This window comes from Quercus suber, unplaced genomic scaffold (genome assembly GCF_002906115.3).
Source record: "Quercus suber isolate HL8 unplaced genomic scaffold, Cork oak 2.0 scaffold_260, whole genome shotgun sequence".
Classification (NCBI taxonomy): domain Eukaryota; kingdom Viridiplantae; phylum Streptophyta; class Magnoliopsida; order Fagales; family Fagaceae; genus Quercus; species Quercus suber.
The window spans coordinates 426,044-439,588 of NW_027069716.1; the positions used below are offsets into that span (position 1 = coordinate 426,044).

At 36.9% G+C, this 13,545-nt stretch overlaps 1 protein-coding gene across 1 annotated transcript; it reads left to right on the forward strand.

The window, feature by feature from the left end:
* The first annotated feature begins 5,528 nt into the window (after nucleotides 1–5,528).
* On the forward strand, nucleotides 5,529–12,385 carry LOC112039493 (LEAF RUST 10 DISEASE-RESISTANCE LOCUS RECEPTOR-LIKE PROTEIN KINASE-like 1.1). The gene is made up of 6 exons (XM_065781223.1): nucleotides 5,529–5,849; nucleotides 5,955–6,111; nucleotides 6,507–6,562; nucleotides 7,076–7,186; nucleotides 10,918–11,206; nucleotides 11,356–12,385. The coding sequence occupies exons 1-6, from the start codon at nucleotides 5,529–5,531 to the stop codon at nucleotides 12,339–12,341; spliced, it is 1,920 nt and encodes a 639-aa protein (XP_065637295.1). The 3' UTR covers nucleotides 12,342–12,385.
* Nucleotides 12,386–13,545: the final 1,160 nt, after the last annotated feature.

The following is a 13,545-nucleotide window of genomic DNA, read 5'->3' on the forward strand; positions in this document are numbered from 1 at the left end:
CAAAACCGTGAGGGGTATGGGTCCCAAAGCGGACAATATCTACACAGTTGGGGCGGGGTCGTTACAGATGGTATCAGAGCCATGCCCTAGCCGGAAGTGTGGGTCCCACACGCGAGGACGCGTGTGCTCGTAAGGGGGGTGGATTGTAGTGACCCGAAAGGGGGTCTTGCAATCCATGGAATCCCACATCGCCTAGGGAAGCACATGAAAATGTGTTTATAAGGAATGATCTCCCTTCAATGTGTAGAGGCCTTTTCCCTAGCGCAACCTGGGGAAGAACAAAACCGTGAGGGGTATGGGTCCCAAAGCGGACAATATCTACACAGTTGGGGCGGGGTCGTTACAGACATGGTCTATCTGGACACAACAAAATCAGGTACGATTGAATAAACCCAGCTATAGTGCTCACTTGAGCACTCCATTGGCAAAAGAACGACTTTAAGAGTTCAAAGCAGTAAGCCTGTCTCCTCCATCAATTCGGACAAGGCTAGATCTACTTAACCAAAGACCTGAATCCGAAGGCTAGGTTACGGAATGGGAAGGTGTTAGGCACCCATTCCGCCCAGACAGAGTCTGGTCTTCTAAACTCTTGTGACCTATGTACCTTTTAATGCATGTCATGAATGATATGTTGAACATGTGACACCAAAAATAAATCACACAAATTTATTTATGAATGGAGTCTCTTCTTTTGAAAAGAATCAGATCTATTTTGATTGGTAAAAAAAATTGATTTTCATTTATCAAATACTAGATCTGTTTTTTAGTATTTAGAAAAAAGTGGTTTTTGATGATAAAAATTTAGATCTATTTTGTGATAATAAAAAATTTGGATTTCAATGACAGAAAAATCAGACTTGTTTTTTATATGTTTTAAAAGAATGAAAAAGATTTTTTAAGAAGAGAGTTTCACTCATAATTTAAATTTATGCAACAAACACAAAAACAATCATGCTTTATCTTTTTCTTTATTTCAAAAATATGCATGCATTAAAAAAATCAGTTTTGTATCTAAAGGAAGATACAAATCATTTTTTTTTTTTTTTTTTTTTTTTTTTTTTAAATGTTCGGATTTGCATCTAATGAAGACACAAACCAGTTTTGATTAAGGAAAATCTAGATCTACATCTAAGGAAGATGTAGATCCATTTTATTTTAAAGAAAAATTCAGATCTACATCTAAAGAAGATGCAGATCTGTTTTATTTTGAAGAAAAAATCAGATCTACTTCTAGAAAAGATGCAGATCTATTTTATTGTGAAGAAAAATTCAGATCTACACCTAAGGAAATGCAGATCTATTTTATTTTGAAGAAAAATTTAGATCTACATTTAGGGAAGATGCAGATCTATTTTATTATAAAGAAAAATTCAGATCTACATCTAGGGAAGATGCATATCTGTTTTTATTTTAAGAAAAAGAGTTGTTCACATACAGATTATTGATATTCAAGAAAGAGATTATAACAATTGCATAAAAACAATCATGCTTTAAACAAAACAATGATTAATAATTCATGCTATGTATAAAAACATTCATCAACATAAAAAGAAGCATAAAGAAAAGATAGGGTGAAGGAAACAACCTCTTGCATGAGCACTCATTGTTCTTGAGAGGATGTTTTAGGGTTCAAAGAAACTTATTCAGTTATCTTTGAAACCTAAAAACCCTAATTTAAGTAGCAAATATCAAAGAGGATTAGCAATATTAGCAATTTGAAAGCCTCAAAACATGTGCCTTTCAGAGCGTAGAAAAAAAGGTTGCTGAATTATGAGGTTTAGTCTCTATTTATAGAAGCTAGAAGACTCTAAAAAAAAGGCACAGATGATTAGGATGTGAATCCAGATGCATCCTTTTGCAAAAAATTGAAAAGGGTGTGCCATATCGTCACCCGAAGGCCGTTGGGCCAAAGTCCAACAAAGGAAAATTCAGCCCTTTTAGAGTGCCATTCGGCACTCCAAAAGTGCCGAATTGGCTCTTGAACATCGAACGCTGTTTCATATTCGGGTGCCGTTTGGACTCCTCTTCTACGGTTTTTTAACCGGTCCTTGCACCTAAACGCGTTTTCATCCTCCATCTATGATTTTTTATCTCTTTTTTGGATAATTCGGGCTTTTTAAGAAAAATTATCTTGTAGATGAATATCCAAAAATAAATCTTGATAAAGTTCAGATTATCCACAATTTTATTGTTATCCAATCACTCATTTTATTCCTATGCATGCATCCCTATTTTAAACACTAATTATCAATCAATCACAAAATTATTTAATTAATTTTAATTGCTTAACCAATTATAATTAATTTAAATTGATCATGCACAGTCGACTCTACCTAGACACAATGCATGTTGACCGTGCTAACTTGATCATGCGATATCTTTCAATCCGATAGTCCAATTTGGAAACTGGAAACAGTATTACAATCGTTAGAATCTCAAGATCATTTTTATGATATGAAATGAATGAATTGATGCATGTAATGCAAGAAGAAATTGATGCATGTAATGAAATCATGATTTTTAGGGTACATGGATGGTCATTCAAGTCAACTCCTTGATTAAATCATGAGTGCAAAATTGAGTGTCTATATATATATATATATATTGGAGGTGGAGCCAGCAAAACTCATTTTCATCCCATCACTTTTATACTAATTATCCATTCTTTCACAAGAATTTTTAAGAACTACCAACATGTGAAACAAGCAAAGCCTAGTGACTACGTGCCTAACTTGGAAAATGCACCACCTAGTGAGTGAAGGCCTAATTATTTAGAATAAGCAACTTGCTCTTGCTTGTTTTTTCCATTCAACATCTGAATTTAAAGCCAACACATGATTTTAATCATTTTATTTGGAATATGCAACATGCTTTTTCTTCTTTTTTCTGTTTAACAGTTGAAATTAAAGCCCAACTCATGATTTGAAATTGCAAAAGAAAAGAAATAAAACCAATCAATGAACTCACAAAAATTAAATGCAACCAATTCCCAACAGGTTCTTTCACCCTCTTACCTTGAACTTTTGGGGGGACTAGGGAGGAGATAAGAGTAATTCAAGAGAAGAGAAGTAAAACCGAAATATACCATTTTTTCATTTTCTTTCAGTAGTTAGTAAAATCCGGTCAGCCTTCTCCCCTCTTTTCTTCTCCTCCTTCTTCAAAATCTTCCTCCAAACATAAATCAAACCCTCACTGGAAAAAAATCCATTTAATTTGGAAAATAGATATAAAGAGAAAGAGGAAGAACCTGTAGATAGGGACGTTGTATAAATAAAATCATGCTTCTGGCCCCAGCCAGAGGATGAGCTCTGTCTTCGCTAGACTCTCCTCAGCTGAACCTAAACCATCACTAACCGCTAGTCCCATCGAAATAGTGGCCTCAGAAGGAGACAAATAAAATCATCATGGAGAAATAAAAGTGAGAATTATGAAGGACAAGAGGGAAGAGTTTGGTAAGTAGCATTTGATAAAGGAAGCACAGAAAGCTCGAGCTTGAGGATAGACATAGAAAGCTAGAGATTCAAATTAGAGCAAAAAGAGAGCAACGGCTAGTTTGCTAACGGTCACATAAGCTCAAGACCAAAATTGTGTCATGTGATTTAATGCCAAGGTGTTTTAAAGAGTGTACAAAAATGATGTTGTTTATGCTTTAATGGGACGACACCATTTTGTAGCTCTTCCAGAATTGCTTTGCCTTTTCCAGTGTGCACACAAGTTCATTCTCATAGATAGTTTTCTGGTTTCAGTGACAATTGTCATCCCTAGATTTCTATTAGAGTTTGTTATAGGGTTGCTACAATTCTGTTAGGATAGAATCTTTTAGAGGGTTCTTGATCCAATCTAAACTATGCTCTATAAATAGAGCCCTGTATAATGTATTATTGATATCGAGCTTGTATATACAATTTTCCTCAAAAATCTTTCCCTATCTTTCTCTCTCTCCCTTTTAGTTACAGTTTTTCCACCATTGTTGACCAACTTGCAAGCTCGGAATCTTTTAACATTTGATTTGATATCATTTGCAATTGCACACATTTAATTAAGAAATGAAATGGATGACGTTTCATCATATTTTCTTCACTCTCGCAAAACAGAGAGAGCTGCCAAAGAAAGTGTTAGGTATCTGTTACCATTCCATTGTAACCATTGCTTGTAACCATAGCTGACAACTAGCAATACTTAGCTAATGGTTAGAGTTTGTTAGTTTATTCAATTGGTCAGTACAGTGGGTTAGTTGGTTAGTATCGTGATTACTGATTAGTACAGTGGGTACTTGTATAAATAGGGAATAACTGCTTGTAATTGGGCATTGATGAATAATATTATTGATATAGTTCTCTCTCTATCTCTCTCTATCTTCTTCTTCTATGGAGGTCCAGGTCCCTTTGAAGTGACCTACTCACAATTCCTTTCCATTAATTCTACTAGAACCTTAACAGAAAGATATAAAGAGTATAATTGAAATTGTTGCATTACTTCCTATCAATTAAATTCATTTCTCTGTTTTGTTTAAAATTGTTAACATGTAATAGGTTGTCACCTTGCTTACTTGTATAACACACACTTGTACTACACATTCTACCTCCTATATAAAGGCACTCATGTATATCTAATTACTGGTAAAATACATACTATCCATTCAGTATTTCTAATATGGTATCGAGCCACTGCTCTAACCTTTTTAATGTCTTGCTTTCTTATCTTCTTCAGCATTCTCCACTGCCTCAACCTTCTCCAGTTAGTAAACCCATCTGTGCCCTGTTTCCGACTGCTCCGCCGCCATCAAAGGCACTACAGGTTAAATCATCACCGCCAGAAGATCTCTCTCCACCGCTAAGATCACTGCCTTCATCAAATCCGTCAAATCTGAAGCTATGATTATAACACCAGAGACACAATCGTATAGATCGTCAACTGATCTACTCAACACCGACAGAATCATCACCATCTAAGTCTCCATGCACTGCTCAAAGATTCGACAAATTGTACCACGTGCTACACGCACCACCACGTGCTGATAACTTTTTGGTGAATTTCTTCCACATGCCTCACACACTGATAAAGCACTTGCTAACGTCATCACTTCCAAGTCAACACCACGTCAACCCTAGCTAACGTCATCTGCCCATTAGCCGCTTATGTCATTTGCCACATCATCTGCTTATGTCAACACATCTATGTCATTCGTTGACCTATCATGTCAACCGCCCATTGACTCTAACCGTGGACTTTGACTAGCATTGACTGTTGACTTTTTGCCAAGTTTGACTTTTTGCAGTCTAGGTGTTCTTTATCCAGTTTTTCGCGTAGATTTCATTTTTGTGATCCATTTTTGCATATTTTTCTTCTAAATGAAGAATAAGGACAGATCTTTTTCATATTGCAATAATTGTTGCTGACAATCCAACAAACGTTTTTGCAATTTTTGTAAATGTCTTGGCCATAATATTGAGACTTGCTATCATCGTAACAAATCAGTTGTTCCCATTTCTGCTACTATTGTTGCTAACACTGAGAGTATCCAACCAATGGCTCCCATCTCCACAAAGTCCAATTCTTTTGGATCCACTATCACCATTTCCACAGTTGACCTTCAAAACACCATCACTAATACCATTCGTGTGGTTGGTAATGCATCTTATTTTTCTTCTCTTTCAGTTTTATCTAGTGTGTCTCCTTTGTCTTGGCTTATGGATTCTGCTTGTTACAATCATATAATACCTCACTCATCCTTATTTTTTCAACTTGAACCTGTACCAAACCCTCTTAATATTCGCATAGCAAATGATTCCACAATGTTTGGTCATAATATAGGATCTATCTCGACCTTCAACCTCTCAGTTCCTAGGGTCTTTAATGTTCCTAAACTTTCTTACAATTTTTTTTCTTCTGTGGGACAATTAGCTCAGTTGGGTTATCGCATTTCCTTTGATTCTTCTGGCTGTACTGTGTAGGATTCAAGGATGGGACAAGAGTTTGGGACTGGTCCCAGAGTTGAGCATATGTTTTCCGTAGATAACCTTCGTCTTACACCTATTCCTTCCCTTGAACTTTGGCATGCCCGAACTGGTCTCGCATCTTCCTCTCGCGTACAATACTTGGCTTCTAGAGGTTTGTTGAGTTCAGTGTCCAAAGAAAATTTTAATTGTTTTTCATGTCAATTAGGAAAACAACTAGTTTTGCCTTTCAATACTAGTGAATCAATGTCCACTGATATCTTTAACCTAATTCATTCTGATGTCTGGGGCCTTCCTCTATCTCTAGTATCGGTGGATCTCGATATTTTGTTGTCTTTGTTGATAATTATTTTCACTATAGCTGTATTTTTCATATGAAACATCGTTCTAAATTATTGCAAGTATATTGTAATTTTGTAAAAATGGTTGAAATTCAATTTTTCAAACGGATCAAAATTTTTTGATCTGATAATGCTCTTGAATACACTCAATATACTTTCCAAGCTATTTTGCATTCTTATGGCACTATTCATCAACTAACTTGTCCAGGTACCTCTCAGCAAAATGGTAGAGCCAAACGAAAATTTCGTCATATTCTTGACATTGTACGTGCTCTCCTTCTCTCTACCAAAGTTCCTGCTCCTTTTTGGGGCAAAACTGCTATTTATGTTGTTTATGCTATTAATTGCATTCCCAGTCCTGTCATCCAAAATCAAACTCCATGTGAGCTCCTTTTTGGGTCACCTCGAGACTATCACCACCTTCGTTCCTTCGGTTCTGCCTATTTCGTTCTTCTTCAGCTACATGAGCATAACAAACTTGAGCCTCAGTCTAGACTTTGTTGCTTTCCTGGCTATGACAAAACTTAAAAGGGGTATCAGTATTATGGTCCTATCTCTCATCGTCTTCGTATCTCCCGCAATGTTGTCTTTTTGGAACATCGCTCCTTTGTCGAGCTCTCTCACTTCCGTGCCTCCCTATCTACTTCTTTTATCTTAGATCCTTTTCTAGATAAGCCACATATTCCTTCTATAGTTGCTCCTGACCCTCCTATAAAATTCTATGTCCAACCACTAGATTTTTTTTATGCATTTATTGGATCACCCTCTAATGAATAGATGCAAGATGAACAGGTTGAAGACGAGCTATCCAATCTTGAGCTTGGGTCTGCTGCTCCTGCTCTACCTGAAGATCTTGCACAAGACATTCCATCTTGTCACTCAACTTGGGTAATATCCATTCTTGCACATCTACTTAACTATCATTGTTACATTGCCCTTGCTAAATTACACAAGCCTCATACCTATTGTGAGGCCTCCACTAACCCTTTATAGCAGATTGCAGTGAAAGAGAAACTTAATGGATTATTTAAAAACCATACTTGGGATTTGGTGACTCTTCCCCCTGGGAAATTTGTAAGTGGATCTACAAGATTAAGACTCACTCTGATGGGTCCATTGAGCGCTATAAAGTTCTTATTGTTGCAAAAAGTTTTACACAAGAGTATAGGACTGATTATAAAGAGATCTTTGCTCCGATTGCTTGAATTTCACCTATTCGTGCCCTTTTAGCTGTTGCCGATGCCAGTAAATGGGACATTTTTCAAATGGATGTCAAAAATGCCTTCCTTAATGGGAATTTAAGCGAAGAATTTTATATGCAACCTCATCCTAGTCTCTCTATTAAACCAAACAAGGTTTGTCACCTTTGGTTTGCGAAGTTCAACTCTACCATCTCTTGCCTGGGTTACATTGCCAATCATTATGATTCTACCTTATTTCTTCGTCACACCGACAAATGCCCTATTTTGCTTCTCTTGTATGTGGATGATTTAATCATAACTAGTGATAACCTTAATGGCATTCAAAAACTAAAGGATTTTCTTAATCAACAGTTTGAGATGAAATATTTTGGACACCTTAGCTACTTCTTTGGTCTTAAAATCACTCATTCCATAGATGGACTTCATATTACTCAAGTCAAGTATGCTTCTGAACTTTTGTCTTGAGCTGGACTCACTCATAGTAAGATTGTTGACACTCTAATTGAACTAAATGTGCATCTAACTCCCTCAGGGGGAAACCATTGTCTAATCCCTCTCTTTACAAACGATTAGTTGGCAGCCTAGTTTATCTCACTATCACTCGTCCAGACATTTCTTACGATGTTCACCAAGTGAGCCAATATTTGTCTACTCCATGATCGACCCACTATACTGCTGTCCTGCACATTCTTCGATACCTGAAGGGCACTTTCTTTCATGACATTTTCTACTCTTCTCAATCTCCTCTTGTTCTCCATGCATTCTCTGATGTTGATTGGGTAGGAGATCCCACTAATCAAAGATTAACCACTGGTTATTGATTTCTTCTTGGTTCTTCTCTGATTTCTTGGTGAAGTAAGAAATAAACCGTTGTAGCCCACTCTAATACTAAAGTAGAATATCATGCACTAACTGATATCACATCTAAGCTCATTTGATTTTAATAGCTTCTTAAGGACTTAAGTGTGTTTACATCCTTTGCTACTCATCTTTATTGTAACAACCAGAGTGCCATTAATATTGCTCACAATGATGTTTTTCATGAACGAACTAAACACATCGAGATCAATTGTCATTTTATCCATTATCATCTTGTCTATAGTGCTCTCAAGTTGTTCTTAGTCTCCTCTAAAGATCAACTTGTAGATATCTTCACCAAGTCACATTTTAAGGGACACCTTCATGCTTTGGTTGACAATCTCAAGTTGGCCTCACACCCACTTTGGGTATGAGGGGGCTGTTAAGATGTAATAGGTTGTGGGCTTTAAACTCACCTTGTTTACTTATATAGCACATATACTTATACTCCACACTCTACTTCTTATATAAAAGCACTCATATGTATCTTATTACTAGTAAAATACATACTATTCAATCAGTATTTCTAACCAAAAAATAAATAAATAAAAGAAGAAGAAGAAGAAGAAGAAGAAAAGAAAATCGTAGCTGTAGTACTCCAATTGCAAATGTCAAATACAAAACTAGAGTACGTGTAACGAAAAGGCACTCCCTCCCTCTTTGCAGAGAGTAGAAAGTAGAGTGAGAGGCCTTAAAAGAATACTATTGAAACTTGGAAACAATCCTCACCTTAGATTATTCATCTATAACTTCACCGTAAATTGTGTTCCATTGACAAAAGGTTCCGTTTACCCCGTCTCCTACTTCACTCACTAAGACGACTGCTGAAAAGTAAAAACCTCATTTTCTAGCCAAACACATTACTATGTCCCAGTAGTGTACCCATCACGTTCACCCTTTGACACTGCAACACAAAGATTTCCAGAACAAATTATTGAGTCAAAGTCTTTCTAGCGCGGGTCAACGGGGACGATACTAGGAAAGGAAACTCCTTCAGTGGAAAGTCTCGGTACGAAGGAATTTCCCAATGTTTCAGATGGGTACCCCACCCCACCCCACCCCACCTTCTTCTCATTTCATTTCAAGCCTGTTTTCACAAGTAATTTCTAAGTCAACTACCGTGTTTAACAGATAAACCACATATTATATAATGAAGAAGCACCAAAAGAAGCTATACTACAACCACGTCGTTTTACTTTTAGAGTTATAGATTCTTGCTTATGATTTTGTTTTTTCTGGTGGTTTGGGAATTTTGGGATGGCTTCTGTCCCTCTGTTTGTTTTCTTTTTCCTCTCACACCTCGTAATGCTTCACTCAGCTGAAGGAAAAGAAAAGAGAAAATGGCCAGATTGTTTGCCTCTGTTTCAATGTGGAAAATTTGGTACCATTGGCTTTCCATTCACCAATTCCTCCCATTTCCGACGGTGCGGTTTATTGCCAGTAAATTGTGACGGAACACCTCCGACGATCCAACTGCCACGAAATTTGAGTGAAACACCATATGAAGTTATAAACATCTCTTACACCAACACCACACAATCCATTCATGTCAAGGACATTTCACTTTGGGAGTACTTGAATACCAACAAATGTGAATACTTGACCAATTTTACTTTACCCAACTCTCCATTTATCTCTTTTAAACTCACCACACCCAGTCAAAGTCTATTTATATGCAATCGCACTCTTGATATTACTTCCCCTACGGATGTTACATATATGGGCTGTGGAGACCATAATAACAATAGTCTTCCAACGAAGTTTATTTCTCAATGTTCAACTGTTCTGCTCCCAGTAAAAGATAAAGATGACCCGAATATAACTGCTGAGTTCAATCTTGAAATGCGTGTATCTGATGCTTGTTACAGTTGTCATGGTAGCCTAGGTCAATGTATCGTTGACAAGAATGAAAAATTTTCTTGTCTCCATCAAGAAAAACACAAATCAGGTACGATTGAGTTGGTTTTGAAAGTTCTTTCAATTGGCCTGTTAAGATCTCAAAGGTTGCCAATTTAGTTGTGGCACTTCAACCTTCACTGTTGAAACTAACTCCAATTTTGTTTGTCTTCTGTTGCAGAAAATAAAAAGAAAATCAATTTGCTGATAGGATTAGGTACTTATGCCTCTTCAATCATATTACTTGTTTGAAATTAATATTCACAAGCGTGGTTGGACAGCCTACTGGAATCAAATTATTCCATCTTAAATTGATATATTATGTTTTTCATTGCTGTTAAGTTGCTAGTTGCAAGCCGTAGTTCTTTTCCCCAATAATGGGCAGGGCTAGTTATTGAACGTTTAGAGCACTAATTTTATTATTTCATGAAAGAATAAGTTTTCTCATTTCTCCTATCAGTTTTGATAATGAATCAATATTCTCCACTACTCTAATCCTAGAGGATGGCCTTGTATCATCAAATACAACGATGGATTTTAAGGATGCATCACATGACTTACAAAGATGTTAGTCAATTATTTCTGCGTCGCAAAAGCTCCTCAGTGAACTTCAATTGAATAACTTTTAGCTCTCACGAATTCCATCCATTACTGCCTTTTCAGTCAAAACATAATTATTCCTTCCTTTTCTCTGCTACAGTTGTTGGATGCGCAGTCTTCTTCATGATTTTGGTGTCCTTTATTATCTGGCATCTTTACAAGAAAAAATACGCTTCTTCAAACTTTTTTGCAAGGAATACATATTCTGATCCATCGTCTAGATCAGAAGTTGAAGGGGGGAGCGTCTACTTTGGAGTCCCCGTTTACTCCTACAGTGAACTTGAAGAAGCCACCAATTATTTTGATATTGAAAAAGAACTTGGGAATGGAGGATTTGGAACTGTTTACCATGGTAAGATGATAAACACATTGCTTCCATTTCAAGATCACCTAAATTACAATATAAACTTTCTAAGCAAGAGGGTAATGAAAAAGGTACTATAAAATTAAAATCGAAGACTTTGACACGCATCTGTTAAATGGGTTATTTTTCTCAACTAGGCAAACTCCATGATGGGAGGGAAGTTGCAGTGAAGCGCCTATATGACCACAACTACAGACGAGTACAACAGTTCATGAATGAAATTGACATCCTAACACGATTGCGCCACAAAAATCTTGTCTCCCTTTATGGGTGTACTTCACGCCACTGCCGTGAACTTCTTCTTGTGTATGAATACATTCCCAATGGCACCGTTGCTGATCATATTCATGGCAATCAAGCAACGCCAGGTTCACTCACATGGCCAACTCGTATGAGCATTGCTATAGAAACTGCTAGTGCATTGGCATACCTCCATGCTTCTGACATAATACATCGCGACATAAAGACTAACAACATCCTCCTAGATGATAATTTCTGCGTCAAAGTTGCAGATTTTGGGCTTTCTCGGCTGTTTCCCAATGATGTCAGCCATGTCTCAACAGCTCCTCAAGGAACTCCAGGCTATGTTGACCCAGAATATCACCAGTGCTACCAGCTTACTAGTAAGAGTGATGTTTATAGCTTTGGTGTTGTGCTCATTGAGCTCATATCATCTCTGCCTGCCGTTGATATGTTTAGGCATAGGCATGAAATTAATTTGGCTAACTTAGCCTTAAACAAGATAGGAAAGTGTGCATTCCACGAACTGATTGACCCATATCTTGGATTTGAGTCAGATACTGGAGTTAAAACGATGACCATTTTGGTGGCAAAGTTGGCCTTTCAATGTTTACAACCGGACAAGGAGCTGAGGCCTTCCATGGATGAGGCATTGGAGGCTTTAAAGAATATTCAAATTGGTGAGGATGCACCAGAGGATCAAGAGATGGCATGTGATGATGCAAGGATCTTGAATGTGCAGAAACCTGCTTCACCAGATTCCGATGAGGTTGGATTGTTGAGGAATAAGAAGCCGCCACCTTCACCAGAGGCTGTAACTGATAATTGGACTAGTAGGTCTACTACACCAAATTTCAGTGGTTACACTTCTCCATGGTGCTAATTTTTTAGTAGATGATAAGATTATGTTTAGCACATGATCTGAGATGCACGAGTGGATTGAAATTTCATTTTCTTCTCATCTAGATGTTTGGGAGGCATAGTTTTTATATGTTAAAGTTTGCAGGAATGTACATATTAAATGGAGTCATTTAGAAATTTCGGAATTAACAACCTTCCTCCCTCTTAAGTTTTTTCTTGCATTGCTTTCGGAATTGTTTTTGTGTTGGTGCTAATGTCCACTGGATGAGAATCAAATTTTCAAATTTTGTAAGTGTAGCTGAAGGCGATACCTACGTCTCAAAAAATCATCAAATTTCCTTCAACTGCTGCAATTAGTTAACATTTAAGTGGTGGAACAAGGAAAACATCCACATTTTTTTTTTTTTTTTTGAGGTAAAAGATAGAAATTGTATTAAGGAAACCACAATATACAAGTAAAAACCCTGAGCACAACACCAGGGGAAACGAGCATCGCTGCAACACTAAAGAGATAAGGAAGAAACACCAATAGCCCAACAGCAAGCACAGGGACTTAGTCAATAATTTCTTTGAGCTTCCACAAGTTTCTGGTACTCTTGCAAGAAACTGATAGCCCCATCTAAAATGGATTTGGGGTGGGATTGGACTCTCTCAAAGTAGAATTTATTTCTAGCATTCCAAATTGCCCAGGATGTCACTGCCCAACGCTTTAACTCAGGTGTAGAAAGTCTGTCCACTAGCATCCGAAACAAGAAGAAAAAATCTTTGGAATCATTTGGACATTTTTGGATTCTCCCCCAACATAAAACTCACATTTTTCTTGCAAAAGGACACTCCCACAGCAGGTGTCCTGCATGTTGGGAAATTTAGACCCTGGTTGATAAAATTAACAATTTTTAAACCCAAATTATTAATTAAATTTATTATGAATAAACCTTGTTAAATCAAATTAATGTCAATATCATGTTAATATCATGCACAGTGAAAAATTAAATAAGACAAGATATAATGACCTATGAAAACCAATGAAACAAACTAGTTTCACAGTAAAAAACCTTGGAGAAACCTTCCCAAAAAGCAATCCACTATAGTAAAGAGAAGTTTCAGATCTAGTATAAAACCTTTGTCTCTAAACTCTACAATCCACGTAGATGAACTTACAGCAGAAACCTTTTACAGCTTCAGAACCTTTGAACTCTTCAATATATGAAAGCCACTCTTTTTGC